Source organism: Uloborus diversus, chromosome 2, assembly GCF_026930045.1.
Source record: "Uloborus diversus isolate 005 chromosome 2, Udiv.v.3.1, whole genome shotgun sequence".
Lineage (NCBI taxonomy): Eukaryota > Metazoa > Arthropoda > Arachnida > Araneae > Uloboridae > Uloborus > Uloborus diversus.
In genome coordinates this window covers 86,107,722-86,132,761 of record NC_072732.1, presented here as the reverse complement: position 1 = coordinate 86,132,761, position 25,040 = coordinate 86,107,722, and the positions used below count along the sequence as shown (strand labels likewise).

General features: G+C 32.1%; 1 protein-coding gene across 1 annotated transcript in view; it reads right to left on the bottom strand.

Moving 5' to 3' along the window:
* Positions 1 to 25,040, bottom strand: part of LOC129216391 (protein MTSS 2-like) — a 50,122-nt gene that overhangs the window by 12,567 nt on the left and 12,515 nt on the right. Inside the window, exons 3-10 of the mRNA XM_054850606.1 lie at positions 24,091 to 24,164; positions 19,511 to 19,595; positions 17,493 to 17,584; positions 11,838 to 11,912; positions 11,183 to 11,343; positions 10,940 to 11,092; positions 4,408 to 4,539; positions 2,659 to 2,775 (exon numbers count right to left, since the gene is read on the bottom strand). Of these exons, the coding sequence (XP_054706581.1) occupies positions 2,659 to 2,775; positions 4,408 to 4,539; positions 10,940 to 11,092; positions 11,183 to 11,343; positions 11,838 to 11,912; positions 17,493 to 17,584; positions 19,511 to 19,595; positions 24,091 to 24,164 (889 nt within the window). The remainder of the gene's footprint in view (positions 1 to 2,658; positions 2,776 to 4,407; positions 4,540 to 10,939; positions 11,093 to 11,182; positions 11,344 to 11,837; positions 11,913 to 17,492; positions 17,585 to 19,510; positions 19,596 to 24,090; positions 24,165 to 25,040) is intronic.

The window sequence follows — 25,040 nt, the reverse complement described above, 5'->3', positions numbered from 1 at the left end:
TATTTTCAACTGGAGATGAAACACACTGAGGCATATATAAATATATAAGAATGTGTAACATTTTAGCATTTTGCTAACATTTTTCCATCAATTTTAGCTTTTATGCTAAAGAACTTTTGAACCCAGCTTAAACCCTGGCGTATTTCTCCATTGTCAAGTAAGCTTGCAGTCAAGCATAAACTTACTGAAAACATCAGAATCAAATATTGAATCTGCATTGAATTAGAACCTCTATCAGAACCAAGTTAAAACACATACTTTCAACTAGGCAAAATATTTCATTTTGAAAACCTTATAATTTGAAACCTTGAAAATTATTTTTCAAAATAAACAATAATTTTGTCGGCCAAAAGCAAGGGATGTAACTTCTAATGAAAATATGTTCAATTCCTTAACAATTAACTTTCTATACATTAATAGCTCATTTCTATATTTATTGTTGTAACGGGAAATGCAAAAAGCAATAAGGTGAGAAAATGAAGTTGTAGAAGCTTTAAACAATTGTTAATCTTCTCAATCTGGCAACTTTTTACACAAAAAATAGATTGTACAGCACAATTTCACAGAGCAAATTGAAGGGAAATCTGAGAAGATATGAACTTTAATTACAGTATGGCAATTTTAGTACAATATTGCAATAGACAATCGCCAAAGGGATGAGATCAGTTCCCAAAAATTGCACATAAAAGTCAAAGCATTGAGCAAAATTGCAAAAAATAAGGAAATTAATTAATAATAAAAAAATTAAAATGAATAAAATGTACAGCTGGAGACTCATGGAAAAATCTCTGGACGGTATCGGGAGAGTTGGCAACAATTATGATGAGTATGATAATTTTAGGATTACCTTTTTTTGGGGGGGGGGGGGACTGTTTGTATTCGAAGCTTTTACCTCAAATAACAACAGAATATCATTAAAAACCTTTAAAATATTAACTTATCAGACCTTTTTAATGAAAATTTTTAATAAGCAATTTGACTTGATATTAATTTGCAACAGATATACTCAACACAGAAAAATAAATGTTGATAAAAATGAAATTTGGTAAAAAAATAGTAAATGATGTCCGACTTCCGTAACAAGAAATTTTATCAGTTGCCACTGTAAGATACCCTAATCATAATGTACAAAGTTGCAAACATTATAATTAAGTTATAGATTTATCTCATAATTTCAGTTATTTGAGAACTACTTTGATCAGTTTAAAAACAAGAGTTTCAAAACTAAATTCCTATTTTGCCTTGGAAAATGAAAATGTATAAAGAAATATTGCATGTCCAAGGGAATAATTATCTCTTTATCATAAATAAAAGTAAGGTTTCAAAGAAATTCTGGAAGGAAGTCTGTGGCGGGCGTTTGTCCAGGAGACCCCATAGCACCTACAGCCTTGAAATTTTGTACAAAATTACTTTGAGCCCCGGGGGTGTGCACCTGGGGTTTTATTTTTTGAAATTCAATTTAGTTTTTTTAATCAATTTTCTTAACTCAAATTTTGCGTAAATTGCCTATTGAAGGGATGAAAAATTATTTGCACTTATTAATATATCATTGGAAAGAGTAGAATTTTCCGCGTTCTACGCAAATTGTTTCAATGCTCTAACTTTAATACGGCAGGAGTTATTTGCGTTTTTAGCACTTACTTTTTCAGGTTTAGCTAAAATTTAGGCACTACTTTTTTCATTAAATCTATCAGTAAAAAGTGAAGGAATTGTCCCAGTTTTCTTTTTGACACCACCGGAAAGAGCGGCTTTTTTTACTCTAGATCTAACTCAGCCTGTGGTCAAAAAACTGAGCTTCTATCTCAAAAGGAAAAAAGTTACAAGCCGTTAAAAATCAAGTTTGAATCATCTAATCTTCATTAAAATTCTTGATGTTTTATTTGGCGTTACCATAGTTACGTCTTTTTAATTTGCATGTTTCTTCTTTCTTACTCACAAATTTTAAGGGTTTCGATTTTAACGGAAAAAATCTTAGGCTCAACTCAATTTAAGCCCCAAGCCAAAGAGCAAAATATATTACTAGAGACCATAAGAATAAAAGCGACTTTCCAAACGTACAAAACTGAAGTTTTGCAATGCTCATTAGCTCCTTAGCTCGTATGGCTCTGCAAGTTGGTACACGTTAATTTGAAACCCGAGGAAGGGGTGCTTGTTGTTCCAAAGGGAGCTCATAATGCGTTTTTAATCTGCTTCTTTCTAATAGACGATTTAAATCTTTGCGAATCAAATAAGATTGTGTAGCAATCTTTGGGGGTTGGTGAGCGTTAGCCAGCGGGGGGCAGAGCCCCCTTAGATATTAAAACAAAATAAAGCTTTTAATTACATAGTTAAAAACACAGAATATAAGATTAAATAAAATAAATTAGAAGTAGGGATTTTTCCAGAATTTTTCACCGGGTCCTATTTTTGTGAATTTAAAAATTTTCCATAAAAAATCAATTATTTTTTTCAAAGTTCAAATTGTAAACCAACAGTAATGTACCTATTCATATTAAATTTCCCATTTCAGTACTACTTTATTAATAAATAATTTTGTGAAAGGTCTGATTTGGTCACTTGGAATTTTTAAGGGTCTATTTTGTTAATCAGAATTTTGTGAAGGGTTCCTTTCAACTAGTTAAAATTTTGTGAAGGGTTGAAGGACTGAAGTGTAAATACCTGATCAGTGAGCTCTAATGGCGGTGGCGTCGGAAGCCTCGTGAACAATGTATCCTGGGAAGTAAAACCTGAATCTTGAGAAGATACACTTGACAGTCTAAATGCTCCACTTGGTGGCTAAACGTACATAGAGATGAATATTATATTTAAAATAAAAAAGCATTATACAGTAGAGAAAAAATTATCCGTTATGTTTGGGATTAGTGCGATACCGGATATTTGAATTTCCCAGTCTTCTGGATCGTGAAAAAATGCTCTTTGCAGATTGTTTATAAAATCCAAATTACTATAATAAATAGTAATGTATTTTAAAATATGAAGAAAACAATTCAGAAAAGCTTAAAACTTTTGAAATATTAAAAAATATTTTACGAAAGAACCATTTAAAAGTTTAAAACATTCACAAGACTCAGAAAAACAGTAAATAAATCAGCGCAGAATTCGATAATGCCTAAAAACAAAGAAATAAAAGAGTAAGAAACATGATTATGAACTTAAATGTGCGTTTTTTTTTAAACTAGTGTATTAAAAGAAATCATTTCTGTAAACAGTCCTTTTTGTAAAAGTTTTGGTTTTGTGATTACAGTAGTTGTTAATTTTTGCTTTTGCATTGAATTCATGTCAAGAGAAATTTGCTTTTTAAGTTCTTGCAGCCTTATTACAGATTTTGGTTTAACAACTTCTACATTCCACGATATTAGCTGTGAGGAAATTTCAAATCTGGTATTCGGCGCTTCATCACTTTTCGTGTAGTCACTCATGCTCTAAACGGCTTTAATTAATAGACATTCAATAAAAAATTTGCTTTACAATGCATCAGTATTTATTTCTTTAGTTTTTGGTTGGAATAAAATAGGGAAGATGCCAGATTCTTGAGTGTCTTTTTCAAGTTTCACCCAGAAAAATATTTTCTAACTTTTAGATAATTAGCATTTTGCTTGTAACACTAATTTACCTTCAATTCAAAAATTGTCAATGCTTTTTTTTTTGTCTAAAGCATGTTTAAAAGCAGACATTGAAACATCAAATGTTTTTATAGGAAAAATACACCTGCATTGGAAGTAACACTTCTTAATTTTTTTTATAACACTTATAAAATATGTTAACTATAGAGTTTCGCTCTTTCAAAGCTAAAGAACTTTAATGTTTTTAAAAGTTGAAAAAATTCAAAGTTTAAGGGAAAATGCTACGCTGTTTCGCATGAAATGATGTTTGCAATAATGACAGTAAAAATAAATACTGTAGATAAAGTCCTGTGTTTTGCTACAATTTTTCAATAGTAAAAATTTCACTTTGCAAATGTAACTGGGGAAAAATAAATAAATAAAAAAATTAATTAAAAAAAATAGCAATCATATTTTTTAACAAAAAAGCATAATGAAAAATATTTTTTGGGACAGTTTTGGAAAATTTAGGAGGGGGTTTGAACCCTAAAAACCCACCATTTAAATACAACCCTGGAACTAAGGAAATTTTCCAGCAGCAGGAGGATATGGGCTCAGGCATACCTAACATTTACACTTTTTCCAAGGGGGAGAAACGGGAACCAAAAAATGTACTCAATGCATATTATACTGGATAACAACAAAAACTACCGCCTAGGCCAGACCTCACTATTACTACACATTGCCCCGTGGCATAGGACAAGTAGTGTTGATGTTCTATGGATCAAGCCCAGGTTGCCTGAGTGAAAAGCCATCCTACAGATAGATATTACAATATCATTTTATCAAAATCCTCTTTAAATACCTGAGACAAAGATCGACTTCGTTGATGGGAAGAAGGAGAATGTGTGCTGTCACTAGAGGAACTATTTAGGCTGCTAATACTACAAGTGCTAGATTTCCTTGAACCAACAGAAGTTGGAGATCCAGGAGGAGTCTAAAATATACAAAAACAATGATGCTGAAATACAGTAACATACATTTAATATAAAAAGTTCTACAGAAATTACTTTTAAATACAATTTTAAAATGGATGACAAATTATATTATTCCACTAAATACCAATAAATTTTCTTCAATGAGCAAACCAATTTAAGTCAATTATTGTGTATTAAACTAATTGCGAATTAAAACACGCGATGTACCTACAAGTTTTGCAAGCTACTATTTGACCAAAGCCCTTACCATCGATAATCATATTTTTTATCTAAAAACATAATTGTATTTTTCAAGATGTAGGTTTTGGCAATTTAAATACAAATAACACTGTGATGCAAAAAAAAAAAAAAAGAAACCTTCAACATGCTTTTGACATTTTGACAGCTGATTCTTATGTAAAATGACCCCCTGAATCCGAATATGACCTCTGTTTTCCCCCTATACATACCAATTTTTCTTTAAAGGCCCCCCCCCCAAGTTTTTTTTTTCAATTTTCCTTAGTTTTAAAGCAATTATTATTATTTTTTGGAGGTAAAAGGAGCTTTCTATTAACTGCTAACATAGTTTTGGTGGGCAAGAGAGGTTCAAAGTTCAAGATCATGGACACTGATCGCAAAAAGGGGGACTTGGGGGGTATACCCCCAAAATATTAGAAAAATCACGAAAAATGAACTTTTTATTCTGCTTTTTTAAAAAAGATGTTTGTAAAAAAATTTTCGGTGCAGAATGAGAGTATAAGACTCGCTTCTATGACACCTATGTCCAAAACAATTTTTGCAATGTAAAAAAAAAAAAAAAAAAAAAAACTATCATATAATGCCGTACATTTGCATACGAGTTGAATCACAGGTCTTCATTCAAAAAGACATTCTTCTGGCTGATTCTTATGTAAAATGACCCCTTGTTTCCGAATACGACACCGAACCCCCCACTATGCCCCCCTTTTTAGAACCCCCCCTTCCTCTGATTCAGAGCCTATTTTTTAATTTGGAGGGGGAAAAGAGCATTACAATAACCGTAAACATTATTCTGAATGACTAGAGATGTGCAAAGCTCAAAATCTTGTGCATATGTAGCAAAATAGAAAGCATGGGAGCGCCCCCCCCCAAACACACTATGCAGTAAAAATACTCTCAAATGCTTTTGAGGCTATTCCGGCTGATTCTTCTGCAAATTGACCCTCTGAATCCAAATATGATCTCCGTTTTCCTCCTACACATACCGATTTTTATAAAAAAAATACCCCTGATTTTTTAAAAATTTTATTTGGGGGGAAGGGGGGGGGGCAATTTTTATGTTTTGCTACACATGCACAAGATTTTGAGCTTTGCACATTTCTAATCATTCAGATAATGTTTACGGTTATTTTAGAGCTCTTATCCCCCTCCACAAAAAAAAAAAAAAAAGGCTCTGAATCAGAGGAAGGGGGAGAGAGAGGTTCTAAAAGGGGGCATGATGGGGGGAAAGGTGGTCAAGCAAGACCAAGGAACCTTTGGAAACAAGGGGTCATTTTACATAAGAATCAGCCAGAAGAATGCCTTTTTGAATGAAGACCTGCGATTCAACTCGTATGCAGTGGCGTAGCTACACTTTTTGCCACCCGGGGCGGTTCCTCAATTTGCCACCCTTTATGATGGGAAATAGTTGACACATTAAAGAGTCAAAAGTATTTTAATATGATTTTAATAAACAAGAAAATAAACTTATTTTTTTCCCTTCTTATTTTTCTTGCAGAAGGGGAAAAAAAAGGAATTCAGAGCAACACCGAAACATTCCAAAACTTAAGTCAAAATTCGGAATTTTACGCAATTTTTAGTAACGCTGATAGAAAAGATGTTTGGAGCTCCCGCCAGGTTTTTTTTTTTTTTAAATTAAAATTAGTTTTATGCATTCTTTGGTGACGTGAGGGGGTCAGGACGTTTCAAGGAAAATTTCCGAAACTGAAGTGTTCGAAAAGTAATTTTAGGCTAGTTTTGGATACGTGAAGACATTGGGGAAGGTTCGGGGCTGCTGTCCAGAAAGTTTTTCAACTAAACAGAAAAACACATAAATGTAGGAGGCTGTCTAGTGGTGTAAGGCTCTCCCCTAACTCCAACAGAGACTGGATTTTCCTGCTGAAATATTTTCAAACTTGAAATCAATTTTAGTCTATCTTTGATGACGTTAAAGAGAATAGGGAACGTTCAGGAGCTCTCTAAAAGTTTTTCGATGACGAAGTTTCAAAAGCACAGTGGGGGTGTTTCTTCAGTCAAAAGTATTACTTTTATCCACAGAAATTGATAGAATAAGCAAAAAAAAAATAACATGGACCCAGAAAATACCTTTATTTTCCCAACAGTTGTTTTTTAAATAATTTTTTTAAATGTCCAATTTTTCAAACAAGGCGTCATCTTTATGACGTCACAAATGATGTCCTTTGGCGCATGTTTTGTTGCGTTTCCACGTTATGATAATCAAGCAGCGAATTAAAAATTGCCTCTACCCTTGCTATCAACCATATTGTTGCCAGTACACGTGAGTAAAGATGCGAATTAAATATTGTGCTCTTCTGAATGGCAACAGTGAATGGCATTTCATCATTTGTGATGTCATCGGCAGAAGCTTTGAACAATGAAAGCGCACCGATTAAAGTAATTTTTAAAAATATTAAACTTAGTCAAATTATTTTAAAAATGGTCAGATCCTATGTTTTTTAAGCATGCTCTTTCAGAAAAAAATAACTTTTAAATTTTTGGAAACGACCCCATTGTAGGCTATCTTTGACGGCAATAGTTTCCAAATGTTTCTAAAAATGTTGGGAAGTCAGGTGTTTTTCCATATCCCCTTGAAACTTTTTCAGATGACGTCCTAAAAACGTGACTTCAGCCATTGTTTGACGGACAACGTTATAACAGGGTTCAGAGGGAGTTTCCCACCCAAAATCTTTTTCGAAACTGTTGCTCATTTTAAGCTCTTCACTGCTGAGAAAAAAAGGGTTTGCGGTCTGCCCTAAGAAATTTCTAAAAACGAAATTTGGAGTCAACTGTTATGACGTTAGGTGATTTCGTGCACATCTGGGGTCCCTACCCTTAGAAATTTTTTGAAGTTTAAGTTTCAAAAACCCATCTTTAAGCTATTTTTGGTGACATCGGATGAGATGAGATTTTAAAGTTCGAAGTTGATGTCCTAAATACACACTTTAGACTATCTTTAATCATTATACAGGAAGGGTCAAGGCTTGACCATCCTCATGAATTTGTTGGTATTGAAGTTCTAAAAACTCAATAATCAATATTAGGCTAAAAGTCGAGATGTGAAGGGATCGGGTGGGCGTTATCTGATGGAAATCTTTCGAGACTCTAGGACTAAAACTGCACTGTTGGGCTGTTTGGTGACGTTAAGGGATCGGAAGTTTCTGTTGCTCTTTCCGAAAATGTGACATTTATTGAGGGTTTAACAACGCAATTTTAAGCTATCCTCAGTTGATCGAAGTTTTCCGGCCTCAAAACACATATTAAAGCTAATAACACTTTAGACAACGAAAAGGGGGGGAGTGTAAATGGAGCCCCTCAAAAAGCTGTTTTAGGCTATGTTTGGACAAATTAAGAGAGGAAGGGATAGAAAGTGGCTCTCCTTCGGAATTTTTTCAAAATTGAAGTACTGAAATTGCATTTTAAGCTTTGCGACAATTGGAAGAAGCGTAAAGGCTGGGGAAATTTTCCTAATTTAACATTTTAGAAACACAAATTTAGGGTCATTTTGGTTTCTCAGAGGGAGTTATTACTCCCTTTTGGATCCGTGCTTCAGCGACTCACCTAATGTTAACAACTCAGAAGTTGCCATCCAGGGTATGAGCAAGACTCACCCCCTCCTTTTCCCTAGATCCGGTACTGCTATATTACCAAATTTGAATGATTTTCTTTTTCACTAATAGAGGTCGAAATATTCTAAGTCTTTGCCCAGAGATCATTTAACTAACTAAAAACCTTTCCTTAAAATAAATGACTAAATGTGAAACTCATTGTATAAAGGAATTAGTTGCTATAATACAGTAATACAAGCAATTATTATTCGAGTTGTGAATAATTTTTTTTATAAAATGAACATAGAATTCATTCTGTCTTAGTGAAAATTTTGTAGTCAAAGCAATTGTTGAAACAGATAATGCTATCCTGAAAATGAACAAGAAATCGCCCACCATTTCAGACCTTTCTCCTTTTACTCTTGTTGTCACTTTCCTTTAGAAAAAGATTTTTTTTTCTTTTTTTAAATACGGTGGTTTCCTAGGAACTTACTTAAAATCAAGAGGTAGCTTCATTATATAACGAAAAGTTATGAAATGTATTGTTTCCCCTGTGATAGTTAACCTTAACAATAAAAAGAAAAAAACAAAAACATGGTCCTTGACTTTACACTATTACCTCCTTCAGTCTGTAGCTTCAGACGAAAGAAGAGGACAAACAAACAACAGTGGTGAGATGTATACAAAAAAAAAACACATGTTTTGTATTCGAATAATTTTATTATCATAGTCGTACTAAAATCTTACAATTCAAAGACTTTTTCTTCTTTTTTGCCTCCAGTAATAGATCAAAAATATGATTTCCCTATTGGGAAAACGCTTTACATTTTTTTGCATCAAAAGTGTGTGCCGCCCCCCAAAAAGTGCCACCCGAGGCGGACCGCCCCCTCCGTCCCTCCCTAGCTACGCCACTGCTCGTATGCAACGTGCAACATTCACAAGACAGTTTTTTTTTAAATTTTTTTTTACATCGCGAATATTTTTTTGGGAGTCATAGAAGAAAGTCTTATACAGTAAAACCTGTAAAGTTGACCACCCTTGTAAGTTGACCACCTGTCTATGTTGACCGTTTTTGTCAGGAACGGAATTAGTCCCATCTCATATAATGAAGGAAAACCTCTGTAACTTGACCACCTCTCTATCTTGACCACCTGCCTATCTTGACCACTAATGTTCACCAAATTTAGTTTGGAGTATTGTAAGAAACCCTTTGTAAGTTGACCACTTGGTTTATTTATTTATTTTTTTTTAACTTTCTTCAGCAAATTATTTTATTTTATTATTTATTTATTTGTTATTATTATTATTTTCATAGCTTTCCAAGAATGTTGTTAAGGCTTTGATGACAGAACAGCATTTTACTAACTAAACCCAGCAGAATAAAGCTTTATGCTGCTCTTTATTCTCCAAACTTGTTTTTCATTTGTTGTTCTATTTGAGATAGTAAAGTAAAGCCTTTTAGTAAAGTGAATAAGTCTTAGTGCTAGTTTTTTTTTCCTATTTTTTCTTCAATTTCTAGAGCCGTTAGCCCCTTTAAGGACGCGGGCCTCTTGCACTGAGGGTACGCAGATCTGAGCTTGCTAATGAGTAAAGTTAAATTTTTCTGGTGCGAGGGATTAAGAGAGAGGACATTTTGATTTTGCCTTTATAAACTGGTAGAGTCGAGCTTGTTGTTCTTTGTGCTATAAGTTTTACATAAAAACTTTCAAAAAGAAAGTTAGTTGAACTTGAGATTAATAAAAAGTATGAAATATTAAAATTAACTGAAAATGGAAAAAGCCAGAGAATATTAGCTGGCATATATGGAATTTCTAAAACTAAAGTGTCTAATATAGTTAAAAACAAGGAAAAATTAACAAAATTATTTGAATAGTATTTTTAATTATTGTTTCACTTTCAATAATCTTAAACAATGAAAGTGAGTTGAACAGAAAGAGTAAGGGTGAATTCCTAAAAAAATGAATACTTGGTGCAAGAAATGACAAAAAAAAATTAAAAAATTACCGCCCTTTATAAGTTGACCACCTGTCTAAGTTGACCACCAAAGCACTGCACCGCAAGTGGTCAACTTACACAGGTTTCACTGTACTCTCATTCTGCAGCAAATTTTTTTTTAAAAACATCTTTTTTAAAAAAGCAGAATAAAAAGATTGTTTTTCATGATTTTTCTAATGTTTTGTGGGGGTATACCACCCCAAGTCCCCCCTTTTGCTATCTGTGTGCATGATCTTGAACTTGGAACCTCTCTTGCCCTCCAAAACTATGTTAGCAGTTAATATAAAGCTCCTTACACCTCCAAAAAAATATGATTGCTCTGAAACTAAGGAAATTTGAAAAAAACTTGGGGGGGGGGGCTTTAAAAAAATTGGTACGTATACGGGGAAAACGGAGGTAACATTCGGATTCAGTCTTATTTTACATTAAAATCAGACGACGAAATGTCAGAAGCATTTTGAAGGTTGTTTTTTGCCGAACAGTGTAATTTACAAGGAAAAGTTAAAATTACAATGCAACGTCAACATTTTTAGTGAATTTGTGTAGCAATGCAATAAAATACCTAGTTGATGAAGATACTGAAATATTGATGAAGATAATGAAGGTAACAGAAAAGACATACTCGAAATGACCAGCTTGTATCCGAACTCTTTACATCCTGTATAACTTGCTCACTGGCAGGAGGTAAACTGTTAGGATCTTCTACTAGTTTAGATAATGCATCCAGAACTTCTTGAATATGACTAACTTCATACATAGTGGATAATTCTGAATCCTAAATTTTACAAGGCATGAAAAAATTATTGAGACATAACAGACTAAATTGGAAAAAGAAATTTTAACCAATACAGTCAAATTTTCTTACAATAACAGGTTGAAGGCAATGGACAAACAAACAATATCTGGATCGTTCTTCAATAAGAGCTCTTCGTAAAGCTTGTTTTTCTGTTTCTTCCAAAAGATGATATTTAGTGTTGACATCCCGAATGGCACTATCCAAGGTCTTTTTAGCATCTCCTTTAGGAGCTTTGAACATAATATAACAAAATCAATGGCTATATTTTAGTTTAAGAACAGTTTAAAATTTAAAACACACATTTGAAATAGAAAACATGAATTTATCACATACGAATAAAAATCTATTAGCAATACAAAAGATACATTTGTCTGAATACAATAGATATGACAGACTACATTAAGTTTAAACTATGTAATTAAACTTTATTTTTTCAATAAACATACATACAGAAAGAGAGTCTGGACTAAATATTCAAAAAAAGAAAAAAAAAGAAATTCAATGCTGTCAGAAAAAAATATATGCACGCTCACAAACACAATGAAAACTTCTGCAGTGGTCAAAACCATTCACATAATCAAGATTTTTTTGGCTAAGAATGTAATGTTAAAATAACTCTTAAGAACAGTCACTAAGAACTTTTTAAGAGAAAAAATGATCCCCAGTCTTTTTTTCAGGAAACAAATTAATTTAAAAAAATTAAAACCATGAACTTCAAACATACCTTTCCGAACTTTCTTTTGCAAACGCAGTGTATCAGAAGACTTCTTTTTAATGTCCTGTCTAACCCGTTTGTATTCTGAAATTTAGAACAGTACAGATTAAACTAAGAAATACTGCTGTTTGTGAAGAGCAACAATATTTTTTACTCATTAAAGACATCATACATCATCATTTTCAAAGATTGAAAATTTTCATATCAGTTGAAATTTGTATTAACCAAGAAAACTATATGGGGTGTACTAAAAGGTATGATCCGATTATAAATTGTTTTTTTTTTTTTTTTTTTGATGGAAACGTATTACAGTAATGGAACTGAGTAGAAAATTTATTAATTACTAAAAGTTTTATCAATAGAATTATAAATGCTGTTTGTGTCTACTTTTAGCAGCATGCATAATGCAAAAACAATAGGGCAATTTGTGAAAGCTGTCCGTAAGACGATGGAAGTTACAAATGCCACTACTTTATTATCCTTTTTTATGTCCTTCATGTTTTTAGTTTATGGAGTTGCAAAAACTTGATCCTTCACATTAAAAAAAAAGTAACAGAGGGTAATTAACCCTCTGCTTTGTAGTAAAGGAGTAGTGGCATTACATTACACTACAATGTCCCCATGTACCAACTACTATATGTGGTTTGACAGGTTGGATGCAACCCTGAAGATGTTTGTTTCGATTTTGGGACCCTCTAGTTATGCCTTAAGCCCACTACAACCTTAGTAGTCGTGGCATGGCATCTATCATTGCTATTACTTTACAGAAAGTGCAGATGAATTTAGTTGCCAACATGACCTCCAGCCACACATAAAACACTGGGCACTCAATTACTCTTTCATGGGGACATAACATTTAAAATGCCATTGATAAATCTTAAGTAATTTTTTGAGTTTTAGCATTTTGTTTCATTTTTTATTTTGCACATTTCTGCAACAAAAAAGTTTAGAACAATGTCATTTTTTTTTAATAACTCCAGTTTTGAGTACAATTATATTAAACAATAAAGTGAAATTGGCAATGAGTAGACTAGCCATTTCCAGTAGATGTTGAAAAGGGAAGTATTAGGAGTTACAAAGTGGTGATAAATAATATATCAACCAATGGCACATTTAAGACATAGAAAAATAGGTAGACATATCAAATACAAGTAATGTTCATAACCTCAAGTTTAAACATGAGTAGGATTATAAAACAAGAGTGAGTTGTAAAGTAAGAAATAACAACGTCAAAAAAGCACAATTGCAGATTACTGCAGACATGTGTTTCGGCATTAAAGGGAATGCCTTTTTCAATGCAAAATGTAATGAGCTTATGGATGAAAAGACATCCGACAAAAGCCAAGAGCAGATAATAAGCATGCAGCTTAAAAGATAAAAATAGCCGATTAACCAAACACCAATGAGAAAATTATAAACCGATAAGGAACCAATAGGAATGAAAGCAAATGCCAAGAGCTCTCTCTGAGGTACAGTAAACCCGAAAGAAAGAATTGAAGGGCTCAGTGGATAAAGGTGTTAACTGACAAATCATTTGTTTTGAGAAAAACGCAATCAAAGTTCAAAGCCTAGTATTTTTTATGCAATGGATAAAATGTTTCTCTTTTGGTAGCAAATGTTAGTTTTTTGTTTGAAATATCTATTATAAAATGATCAGCTGTGAAAATCATCAATTAATGAGTATTTTTATCACTTTTATGTAGTTAACACCTTCATCCACTAAATTTCGGATCAAACTTTTCATACCATGTAAATGGATGATGGTAATAAAATACACTAACATCTATCTGAATCACATTTTTTGAATTATAAATTTGAGAAAACATCGCAATATTCTGGATTTAATAACCAAATAAAATAAACAAACTTTTTAATAAGCTTTACTGTCATTTACATATAATTTACATTTATAACAGTGCTGTAAAACCATTGATGTTCCTCTGGAACAAACTTTTGTTGCCCTTTAAGATTTTGAGCTTTTTCCTTTGTTATAGTTCCTGTTTTACCCATTTTTCTAGGAAGACGAAAATTAGTATTTAGTGGTCTTGCTATTTTTTTGTTTCATAGTAAATCTACTCTTTTAAATGGCAAAGATTGCTCATAACTTTCCTTATATAGATAAGATACATATTCTTCAACCCAAATCCATCTGATCCCATCCCTAAACCTAACTTTCTCTTGTAGACAATTTTTCTTCTTGTTTCTCAAATTTAACATTGTTGCAAGCATTTCAGTATGGCGGAAATGGTTTGTCATATCAATTACTTTATTTTTTTGAGATACACTCCGGATGATATCCCGATACTGATCTGGTACATATATCGTTTCGTGTTTTCTAAGAACCTTCTCAATTCTTTCAAAATCCCAATCTGAATCTAGATATGTATGTTCCACTTTTGGAAATTTGTGGTCAATTGATTTGAAATAACCTTTCAACATAAGGAATTGATAGAGGCAGATGATTGCAAAGTTTTGTTCTGGCCAGCACAAGAGTCACTCCATACTATTAAACCGCCTTTTGTGTTCAGCTCATCATCTGTTTCTATTGCCGTTAAAATTGAATTACAGACTTCTGAGCATCCTCGGTGGGCAACATCTTCAGTACATGTACAAAATGTGACTTTGGCTACATTTTTATAAATTATATGTATTCCTAGATTGTAGAACCACATCTGACGCAAGTAAAAGGCTTTTGATGTTGTTAATTTTGGCAACGGCATAGTCTGTTGTAAGTCAACGGTAATGAAAGCAGTACCATTATTACTTTTTGCATATTCCCTATCAAATTTGATTGACTCGAAAGCAGCTTTGAAATTCTCTTCATGTTCTTCATCATTATTGCCGGAATCACATGTGCTACATGTATCGCTTCTTGGTTGTGAAAAGGACAAGTTAAATTCGCTATTAAAAATACTTCTGTATGTCCACTCTTTGTCAAAAAAGGTTTCTCGTTGGTGAGTTTCGTTACATCATTCAATATATAAAGCATACATTTTTGAGATACTAAGAAGAGGGGATAGGTATTTTCTGTGAGGATTGTTGCAATAATGTGAACTTTCTGCTGGGAAACTGTTTATATGCTCCATTACATATGCTTTCACATCATTTTCCACTTTGTGTGGTCTTGAACTGTGATGGCCCCTTTTATCTGGTGCTGACAACCCATTTGAAACACTGTTTTTTATGATATCAAGCTTTTTACTCCCAATACCATACAAAGAGCACATAGCTGTTTTGAAAATATTTATAATTTGACAGTCGAAAGTGACATAATATTTGTATGAAGCTGCCAACGTTCGAATCAAAATCGGTGCTAACTCTATGGAAAACGGTGCCCTTTAGTGGATGAAGGTGTTAACATACGTAAACACTTTTAACCACTAGAAAATTTACGGTTTTATGTTAGATAACACCTTTATCATCTAGAATCTCTGGAAATACACAGAATAGGACTTTCAATGCCAGCTTATATGAAATATAATCATTTAAAACTTTCATCCATCAACAAAACTCGTTTTTTTAAAAAATGTCAGTTAACACCTTTATCCACTGATCCCTTCAATTCAATTGGACAAAGATTAAGCCAAAGCTTACACAAAAAGAAATGTCAATAACCATGAACCGCAAGAAAGGAAAAGCTGAATGGAAGAAAAAAACCCACCAGGAAATAAAATAAACAGAAACAAAAATATTCCGAAAAAGGAAAAAATAAAGATAAATAGAAGAAAAAGAGGGGAATGTCAACCCTGACAAAGGTAAAAATAAACAAATCCAGATAGATAAAAATGAATGGAAAAATAAAAAAGTATGAAAAATAGAAAAAAATGTATGGAGAAAGGATAGTGTTGGGGATGGGAGTCAAACGTTGGAAAAATATGGAACTGCTTTAAGATCATTAATTAAGTTAGAACTGTTCCTCAAAATATGGAAAGATTCCCTAAAGTCAAGATCTGATAAATTGGGGCATTTTTGAACAATCTGATAAGAGTTAAAATCAAAAGAGTGATTCGAATCCCAACAATGTTGAGCAATAACTAGACATATTTGTTGTTTTTTCACATAATTTTGATGCTCTTTCAAGCAGGGCCTGATTAACGCACGGTCCTGTGGGTCCGTGGACCTGGGCACCACAATTTTAGGGGCACCAAAATAGGGTGAATTTCTTTCTTCTTCCCCTATTTTTTGTAACTTTTACGTTGAGAATATGCAAAATTCCTTGTGAAAGGGGCACCAAATTTTACCAGGACCTGGGCACCACTTTGACTTGATCGGGCCCTGCTTTCAAGCGGAATTTTAAAGCACGCCGAGTCTGTCCAATATAGGCAAGTTTACAACTACAATTAATTTTATAAATTCCACAGCAGTTAAGAGGGTGAATAGGATCTTTAAGATAAGAGAATGAAAGTTTATTAATAGGAGAACACCACCTGGAATTGGAAACATTTTAGAATCTTAGCAACCTGATAGCTTACAGATGGAAAGAATGGCAAAACAACCAAATTCTTTTTAATGAAGGTTCGGTTAAGAACATTAGTTTGGGATTTATTTGAAAGTTTTTATAAATGGAATCAATCAAAGTTGGCAGACAGTCTCTATCAATTGCCACAGCTTTAAGATAATTAAGTTCCACTTTAAGAAGTTCCGATGAAAAACAAATATTAATTGCGTGATAAACAAATGAATAACTTGGGAAAAATTTAAAATTCATTAAATTTTTGAAAGATCTAAGTAAATGTCCAGATAAATGTAAACAATCATTCAGAGAGAAAGAAAGAAACATTGAAGGAGCACTTATAATCTGAAAGACTGATTAAATACACAAAAGTTAAGATATCATACAACATTGATTACTTCTTTCTTTGAAATAGCACTTAATCTATTTTATGAAATATTATACAGTAAAACTCCTCCTAACGGACACTCTCCCAAAAAAAGCGGACACCCCTATTATGCAGACAATTTTTAACTCCTTGATTCCAAGCCAAATAACATTATTAAACTCCTGTCCTGCAGATAAAACAATTTGCCCCATTAGTGCCCCCATTAGAGGGGTTTCACTGTATATATAAGAAAGCTTTAAAAATAGTAAGAAGATAAATCACATCGATGAAGTTAAAAGTAATGTTGATGACATAGTGTTTGAGAAATAAGAGTATTATAATAACAGTTCAAAACAGTCAACACTATAAAAACGATTTTTACAAATTAAACAACTAAATAAAGAAAAATAAACGTCTAAATTGGGGTAGCGGAGGGAAACACGTATCTAAAGGACACACAGAGATACACATACAGCAAGAAACAGTGAGAAATTACAAAACATAGCATTAAAAATTGAAAGAAATATTAAAACTAAACATTTAAATAAGAAAAAAATAAAACATGTCAAACAATAAATGCCACCGCACAGCATGCAAAAAATATAACAAATACTTCCTAAGCAAAATAAACCCTTTCTCGTCCTTATAACTTCAACTCAAAGATACATTTAATTTGGAAATATACATCACTTTTGAACAAATTTAGCCAATGAAATGAAACTCTAGCTAATAAAGCAAACAATAATGCAATTTCATGCACCACCTTAAAATTTTCCATGCTCAACTCTAATGTCACATATCAAAACATTTTCACAAAGCAGGAAAATTTGATTCAATTTAAAACCTTTGGCGTGGTCTTTATCCATTTGATATGCTACTTTCTTCCAATCTTCCAATTTATCCTGCAGAGGGATCACTAAATGGTCCATCAGTGCACTAAAACAAATGATTTGAGTGTTCACAAACACTCAGACATCTTTGCACTTCTTGAATTGGGTAGAACAAACATATTTGATGTTTAAAAAAATTTGTTTCCCCCTACATGAACTGTCCACAAATGATGTCATGCTTGGATAGAGGTTGCAAACAAATTTCAATAGGTTTTTATTTCAATCAAAATGTGTGATGTCACACTTCTTGCTATCCTCTCCTTCCTCCTCGTCACAATTTCATGAAACCCCCTCCCTATTCAAAGTATGATATCATTTGTGGATGATTCTAAAGTATTCTAGAAATATCAGGCAAATGTAAAAAAAAAAAAAAAAAAAAAAAAAAAAAAACTGATCTTATTCCTCTCAAACCAAATAAACATTTTTTGTAGGAACTTCAACCATTTAAAAAGTTGTTTTAAAAAACAAATTATGCATTGAAAAGTACAAAAGATACTGCTCCCAAGAAAAGAATAAGTAAACATTTTTTGTAGGAACTTCAACCATTTAAAAAGTTGTTTTAAAAAACAAATTATGCATTGAAAAGTACAAAAGATACTGCTCCCAAGAAAAGAATAAGTAATAAACACTGAAGTGTATTTATTGTCTTTAAAATTACAGTCTGGAAAAAAACATGTTTCAGTTTATCATTGCATGTTGGAACATGGGTGTAAAACAACATCAATTCCTGCATTGTAACAGGGTTCACTGCATATATGGAAGAGCATTTCAGCTGAGCATTAAAAACACTTTTATTTAACCAAATTTGATTGGAGTGATAACACTATCAATTCTAATTGAAAATTACATTTTAGAGTAATAAACTTTAAGGGTGTAGAAATCATTTCCTTATGTCGACAATCCTGGAGAAATTTCATATTTTAAAGTTTATTTCAACATTTGAATGCAAAAGAAAATAACTTACCTCAAACATAATAAAAAATAACAGGATAAAGAAACAAAGGTATCTTTTACTCTTATTAAACACTAATTGCAACTTTTTGTTTGTATTAGTCTCAGCAAGTATCTGGTGCTAGACTGCCCAGATTTTCAGGGCTCATGCCTAAAAATTTAAGAATCGATATTCTGCTATTACAGTATGGCTTATAGGAGTAGTTCTAACTTCATAATGAATGTGAATAAGCTGTTTACACATTGTAAACACATTCTGGTATAATTTTATACAACTGAACTCTTAATCAAAGATTTTAATTACAGTAAAAGCATAACAAATAGGAAAGTGAGGGAAAATGTAGATATTTAAATACATAGTTGAAATTCAGAATAAAGTAAAAAATTTAATATAATAGGGTTATAGCAAAATTGGAAAAAAAAAAAAAAAAAAAAATCAAAGAACAAAAAACCTCATTAAATATAGCTTGTTGCACACAACTACAACTGATGAAAGAAATAAAGACAATTGACCAAAATTTAGATAAATAATAAATTAATATATTTTTTCCTTTAAAAAATAAATAAAAATAAAATATAATGTGACAACTTTATGTTCAAGCAAAAATGGATTTTCTTCTTTTCTTCTGTAAACATCTATATGAAATGAGCACAGCCACTGACATCCTATGGGAAATTTTGGAGTGCCATTTAAGAGTCAATTAGTTACTTTGGGATTTTGAGACTTTTTTAAAATGACCCAAATTTAATATTGTATTCTTATTGTGAGACATCGTCCATATTAAAAGAGGCTCTTCATAATTGAAAAGTTCAAGATGTGTGTTCACTGGCAGAAATATGTACTGGATAACTGAATAAAAAGAAGTGTTTCTCTTACAGGACCTATTAACTTATTTGGGGGGGGGGGGGGAGCAACATCAAATTTTGCATATACTGTCATAAAGTTAAATAAATTAATTTATAAATACTAAGTATAAAATGAAAGTAGCAAAAAAAATATATATATATATTACGTGTATACCTGCAGAAAGTTTTGAGCTTTGTCTCAACGCTTCTGTGTCTCAGGCATAACCTAGTCAAAGCAGAGCCAATATCTTTTGTTGCACCTAAAAAAGTGAAATAATTTGAACTGCAGAAATCATTACACACTTTACATTTGATATCAACATTTAAAATATTTCATTGCTGAATTTTAAGCTATTTTCCAACTGGGCTGGAACAAGTTATTTCATAAAAAAATTTTGCTACATTCGTCTTAGTATAAATACTGTGACGTGTAAAAAACTTTTTCCTCCCTACTCCGATAGCTCAGTGTTTCTTTCAGACCTTTTGTTCTGGGGGGGGGGGAGCACTTTAAAATTGGGGGAGGGGACAAGGGTGTATTGAAGGGGCGGGGCACTTTTAAGAGTTCATAGGGGTCAAGGGCAAATTTAAGGAGTGGGACACGCAACCCCCATCCCCCCCAAGAAATAAATTCAAAATTACCAACTCTGAATATAATTTTATAACTTCAATTTGTGAAGTTACCTTCAAGTTTGGCTTGCTCGCCCCTCCACAAATAAATCCCTATATACGTCCACAGGTGGGACGATATATGAATTTAAAAAACTCCTGGTTGATTATATCGTTCTCATAAAAATGTATCAGATCAAAAGACTGACAGTACTGCAATGTTATAAAAGCAAATTTTTATTGTAAAATACAAAAAAAAAAAAAAAAAAAAAAAAAAGAGCAATGAAAGCATGTTTTTTAATTATTAAAATGTACACAAAATCACTCTACTTGTGAAAAATACTATCAAGTTTGACATTGACGGTCCTCTGTTACACTGCAAATGATTAAGAAATTTATAAAACACGCAACAAAGCATGAATATCATGTAGTAAAAATGATTCAAAATTAAGCACATTTATAGAAACAAATGTTCACTGAATTGCTTCTTCTGAAGTCGAGTTTTGTTTCATTAAATTGTCTTAGAACTCCTAAAACTGACAATAATGTGTAACAAAATAAAAATTACAAATTTTGAAGAAAAATAACTCTCACTAAGTTTCTCGGGGAAAAAAAGAAAAGGAAAACGATTAGAGCCCTGAGTATGCGCACTAAAAATTCATGAAAAAATGCATGCATATATATGCACTAAAAATACTTAAAATATTCATTAAAAGCTAAAAAATATGAGCTAAAAATGAAAAAAAAAATGCTCTTGTTTTTTCTTAACTTAGGTGAAGAAAGTGAAGGAAACTTTTGTGAAAAATACAGAAAAAAAAAAATGAATTTTTGCCGTTTTTATGCATTTATGTGCATTAAATGTCAAAAGGGGCCAAAATTAGCAATTAAATATGCATATATGCAAAAGACGGCTCTGTAATATGTGCAAAACAAATAACTAATTAAATAAATAAAACTAAAGTTTAAAAAAAAACTTAGGGTTTTTAAAAATTGAAATATTTTTAATTTTTTGAACTGAAAGAATAGGTAATCACTAAATTTGAACAAAAGTTATTAATTGTCAAAAAAGCAAGCATGAGAAACTTTTAAAGAGTTATTTCTTTTACTTAAAATCTAAAAAAAATTGTGGGTTTTGTAATGGGACCCCAAATTAGTAAAGTTTTAATTTAGGATTTCGATTGCATCCTAAACAGATGCGTATGTAAGGACTATTTATTATTAAGTAGATAGAGTTTTATTTAAAAAACATTATGTATGAAACTTTATTATTTTTTAAACAATTTCATTGAAATTAGTTTTGATAAAGCTGTCAAGGTAAGAAGACTTGGAGATTTCCGGACACCCTTGTAAATTAAATATTGGAGTTCATTCTTTTACACAATTTTTAAAGCATGCAGTACAATATTATCAGGAGTGATTATTGTAAATAAATTTTTAAACTAAAGAAAATTAATATATTAAAAAATAAAAGCTTCCCTCAAAATAATTTCTTTTCGACTCTGATTGCAAAGATGATCGCTAAAGACAGTAAAAACTTCTGTAGGGAGACTTAAACGAATGTCCGGCTCCCGACTTAAACAAGTTCACACGTTAGAGGGCTTCAAGTTCAAGAATGATTATAAAATAAATCTGTTCTTCTCTCAGAGAAAATCCGCATGGATTTTCAAAAGTTTCCTAATTGGTTAAAAGTCGTGTCTTAATGAAAACTGTGGGATAACATAAAGGGGGCAGTAAAAAAGCCGAATTTTCAGCCATTTCTTCCAAAAAGAAGACGTTGATGACATCATGTCATTTGTCATATAAAAGAAAACAAACATAGCCATTCTCATTACAGCCTGCCAAAGATTACTAATAGCTCACTATCCTTTCCCCTCCATTCAATGATCCTCATCCCGGAAACTTTCGAATTCCAACGAGATGTGCCATGAGTGCGCACAGAGTACATGTCCTAATTTTCCAATACAAACCTCACATTGTGTGAGTTAATAACTAGATAGATAGTAGATAACATAGTTCCAACCACCCCATCCCTATCACCACAACAGCAATAAATGGACAACAAACAAAAGAGGTTAATAAAAAGGAAAAACATATCTTGTTCGTTAATTAATTGCACATATATTTTCCAGGGAAAAAAATGTTCTATTAGCAGTTTGCTGCCAGCAAGGGACTTTCCATCAATGGTGACAAAATGGGACACAGAAGCAGAACCCCCCCCCTCCCCTCCGGGTTAAAGTTCCAAATTTTCTATGACTTCCTTTTTCTTTTTTTAAAAATCTTTACATAGTAAAACAAATGTAATCCAAATTTTTCTGCAAGAGGAGGGGGGGGGGGGAGGGAGCAGTTAGCCTCCTTCATGGGGGGGAGGGGGTACTGCACCCCAAAGAGGTGCCTGAAAGAATATGATAGCTACATTAGAACTATCTGTTTTTATGTTCAAATTACAGCAAAAATATTAACTAGCAAATTCAGTGAAACCTTGATAGGTCAACAAAAAAAGGGAACACAAAAACATGATGAGTTAAGAGGTGACTGTCAACTTAGCGAGGTTTCACATTATCAATTTGTTAAGAATTATCTGTATTGCTTATTTACTACTTCAGTTGAGTCCCAAAAGTCCAAGGTAACTGGGGCTTGCACCACCTCATACTGATGAAAACTCGGACTGCATGGAAAGTTCTTCTGGACGACAAAAAGACATGCTCCTTATATTGTCCAGCCTTTTGCTTCCATACACAATGAAAATAAAATATTGTCTTTCTGAACATGAATTTTAATTACCCCTTAATGAATTTTGATTAGCGTTTTTTAATGACATCTTAATATTTATGTTAATAAACTTGTAGGCAAATAAAAGAAAATGCATTTTGACCGTCTTTGAATCCATTTGATAAGTTATATCAGAAAATTTATATTAATCCGTGTAACTCATGTAACACAAGTTAGTCATAGAAGATCAAAATTTTGTACATTTTTGATTCATCAGGCATCAGGTTGAGCACATCCCTTTTTGATAGCAATCGGATATACAAATAGGCTGCTTGTCTTTTTGAAATATCCATTTGTCTTTTGTGACAAAACAATGCTTTATTTTTTAAGTCATTTTTTGAATTAAGTTATCTCCAAAATCCATGTCTAGAAGTCAATGAATTTTTTGTACTGCTTGGCGAATGTCATTGACACGGACCTTTCAATATCCTTTTATTACATGCAACATACCAACAGCCCAGTTTCTCCTAACCACAAACGACAGTTTTGTGGTTGTTATGTGCTCATCAGTTTGGAATAGGCAATACCAGAGCAAGAGGTGGATTCCATCTAAGTTACTGCTTGATATCCTTTCATTAGTTCATTCTATGTAGTTAAGAAAGTTCGACAATGTAACAAAAGATTTCGATTTTCTGATTTGAATGTTAACCATTTTTTAGCAATTAAACGTATTCTTTTAAAATATCTACAAAGCACCTCAAATTAAGCGGAATATCAGAACATTTTACCATTTTTTGACAACTGTATTAAAGGCTACTTTGTATTGGGCTACAAGAAGGGAGATGGCCTGTCAAACCATTCTTCCCCAACGTAGTTAAAATAAAAAAACGCTCACTAGTGAAAGTGGATGGTTTTTAATTTTACTCTTTCAATACAACATATACAGTACAAAATCAGGGCTGGAAAAAGTTATCGTTCAATCGAGGATATTCTTAAATCGAGGAGCATAGACATTCAATGCAGTTAAATCTTGACCAGGGAAATGAATCATTAAATCAAGGAGATTGTCGAATCAGGTACTCAAAAACAAAGTTATACTGCACATACATTAAAAAAGATAAAAGAAAGAAAAGGGATACAAAGAAAAGATAAAAGAAAAAAAAATCAGGAGATGGTTCAACAATCTCTTGATTCAACAATCGAAGAGATTGTTGAATCAGGTACTCAAAAACAAAGTTATACTGCACATACATTAAAAAAAAAATAAAAGAAAGAAATGAAGAAAAAAAAAACCCTAAGGACATTTAAAAAGCTTTAAATCTAGCAATATATCTTTTCATAATAATAAAAATAGTAAAAGCATGAATATGAAATGATAAACATCACAAATAACACTAATTACACAATAACTGTCATACTTTTTAAATTTTAGATACTCACCACGTGCATTAGTAGCCATATCAGCTATCTTCTGAAAGGCATCTAAAAATGCAGCCAATGCAAGTATAGTAGCTCTAAAGTAAAATCAAAATTAATAATTCAATTATTATTCATGTGTGTACTTTTTTGATATTTATTTTCTTAATCAAGGGCTACATATATGCAGATTCACAAACACACACAACAAAGGTATTTAACACTAACAACCGGTAAACTGAAGTTTGGCAAAGAGCTAAAATAATGCACATTATTTTACCATACACTAATATATTTAAATCACACATCCAAATTCATGTTTATACTCTTTGTAATATTTCTGATTCATATTTGCTAATTCTTTTTTGAGGAAAAAATGCACTATACTTAAACCAATATTAATTACTGATTTTGCTTAATTTTTCAAGATTTGAAGCAAAATTCTCTAACTTTACAAGTTTCAACAAATAGGTTTCAATTTTTGATTTAACATAAAATCTTAAGTTTTATAACGATCAAAGTCAACTGATCGTTTTATGATAACATATATGCAAAACTTTAACATTTTGCTGGCTAAAATGGTCCTTACATGTGAGCTAAATTAGTGTCAAACTTCTAACCCTAGTTCCACCTTGTCAAAGTAAGTTAAGACTAAACTGTTGAAACAAGGGAGACCATGTTAAACATAAATTATTTATGCTCGTCTCCCTATTATCAAAACCGTAAAGTCTTAAAATTTTCTAATTAGGTTTTTTAAGGGAATTCAAGTAAAGAACAAAAGTGTTTTAACTCAAAAGTTTTAGTTATTAAATTATAAAAAAAACAAACAAGATAATAATAGATAAGTTGATACAAAAATGAAAGAAATACCACTAAAGAAAAAAACAACATTACTGATAAATAGGGTACTCACCAAAAAAACAACAACATTGAAGTATAGAAGATTGTTGGCAACAAGTACATTTACTGAATTT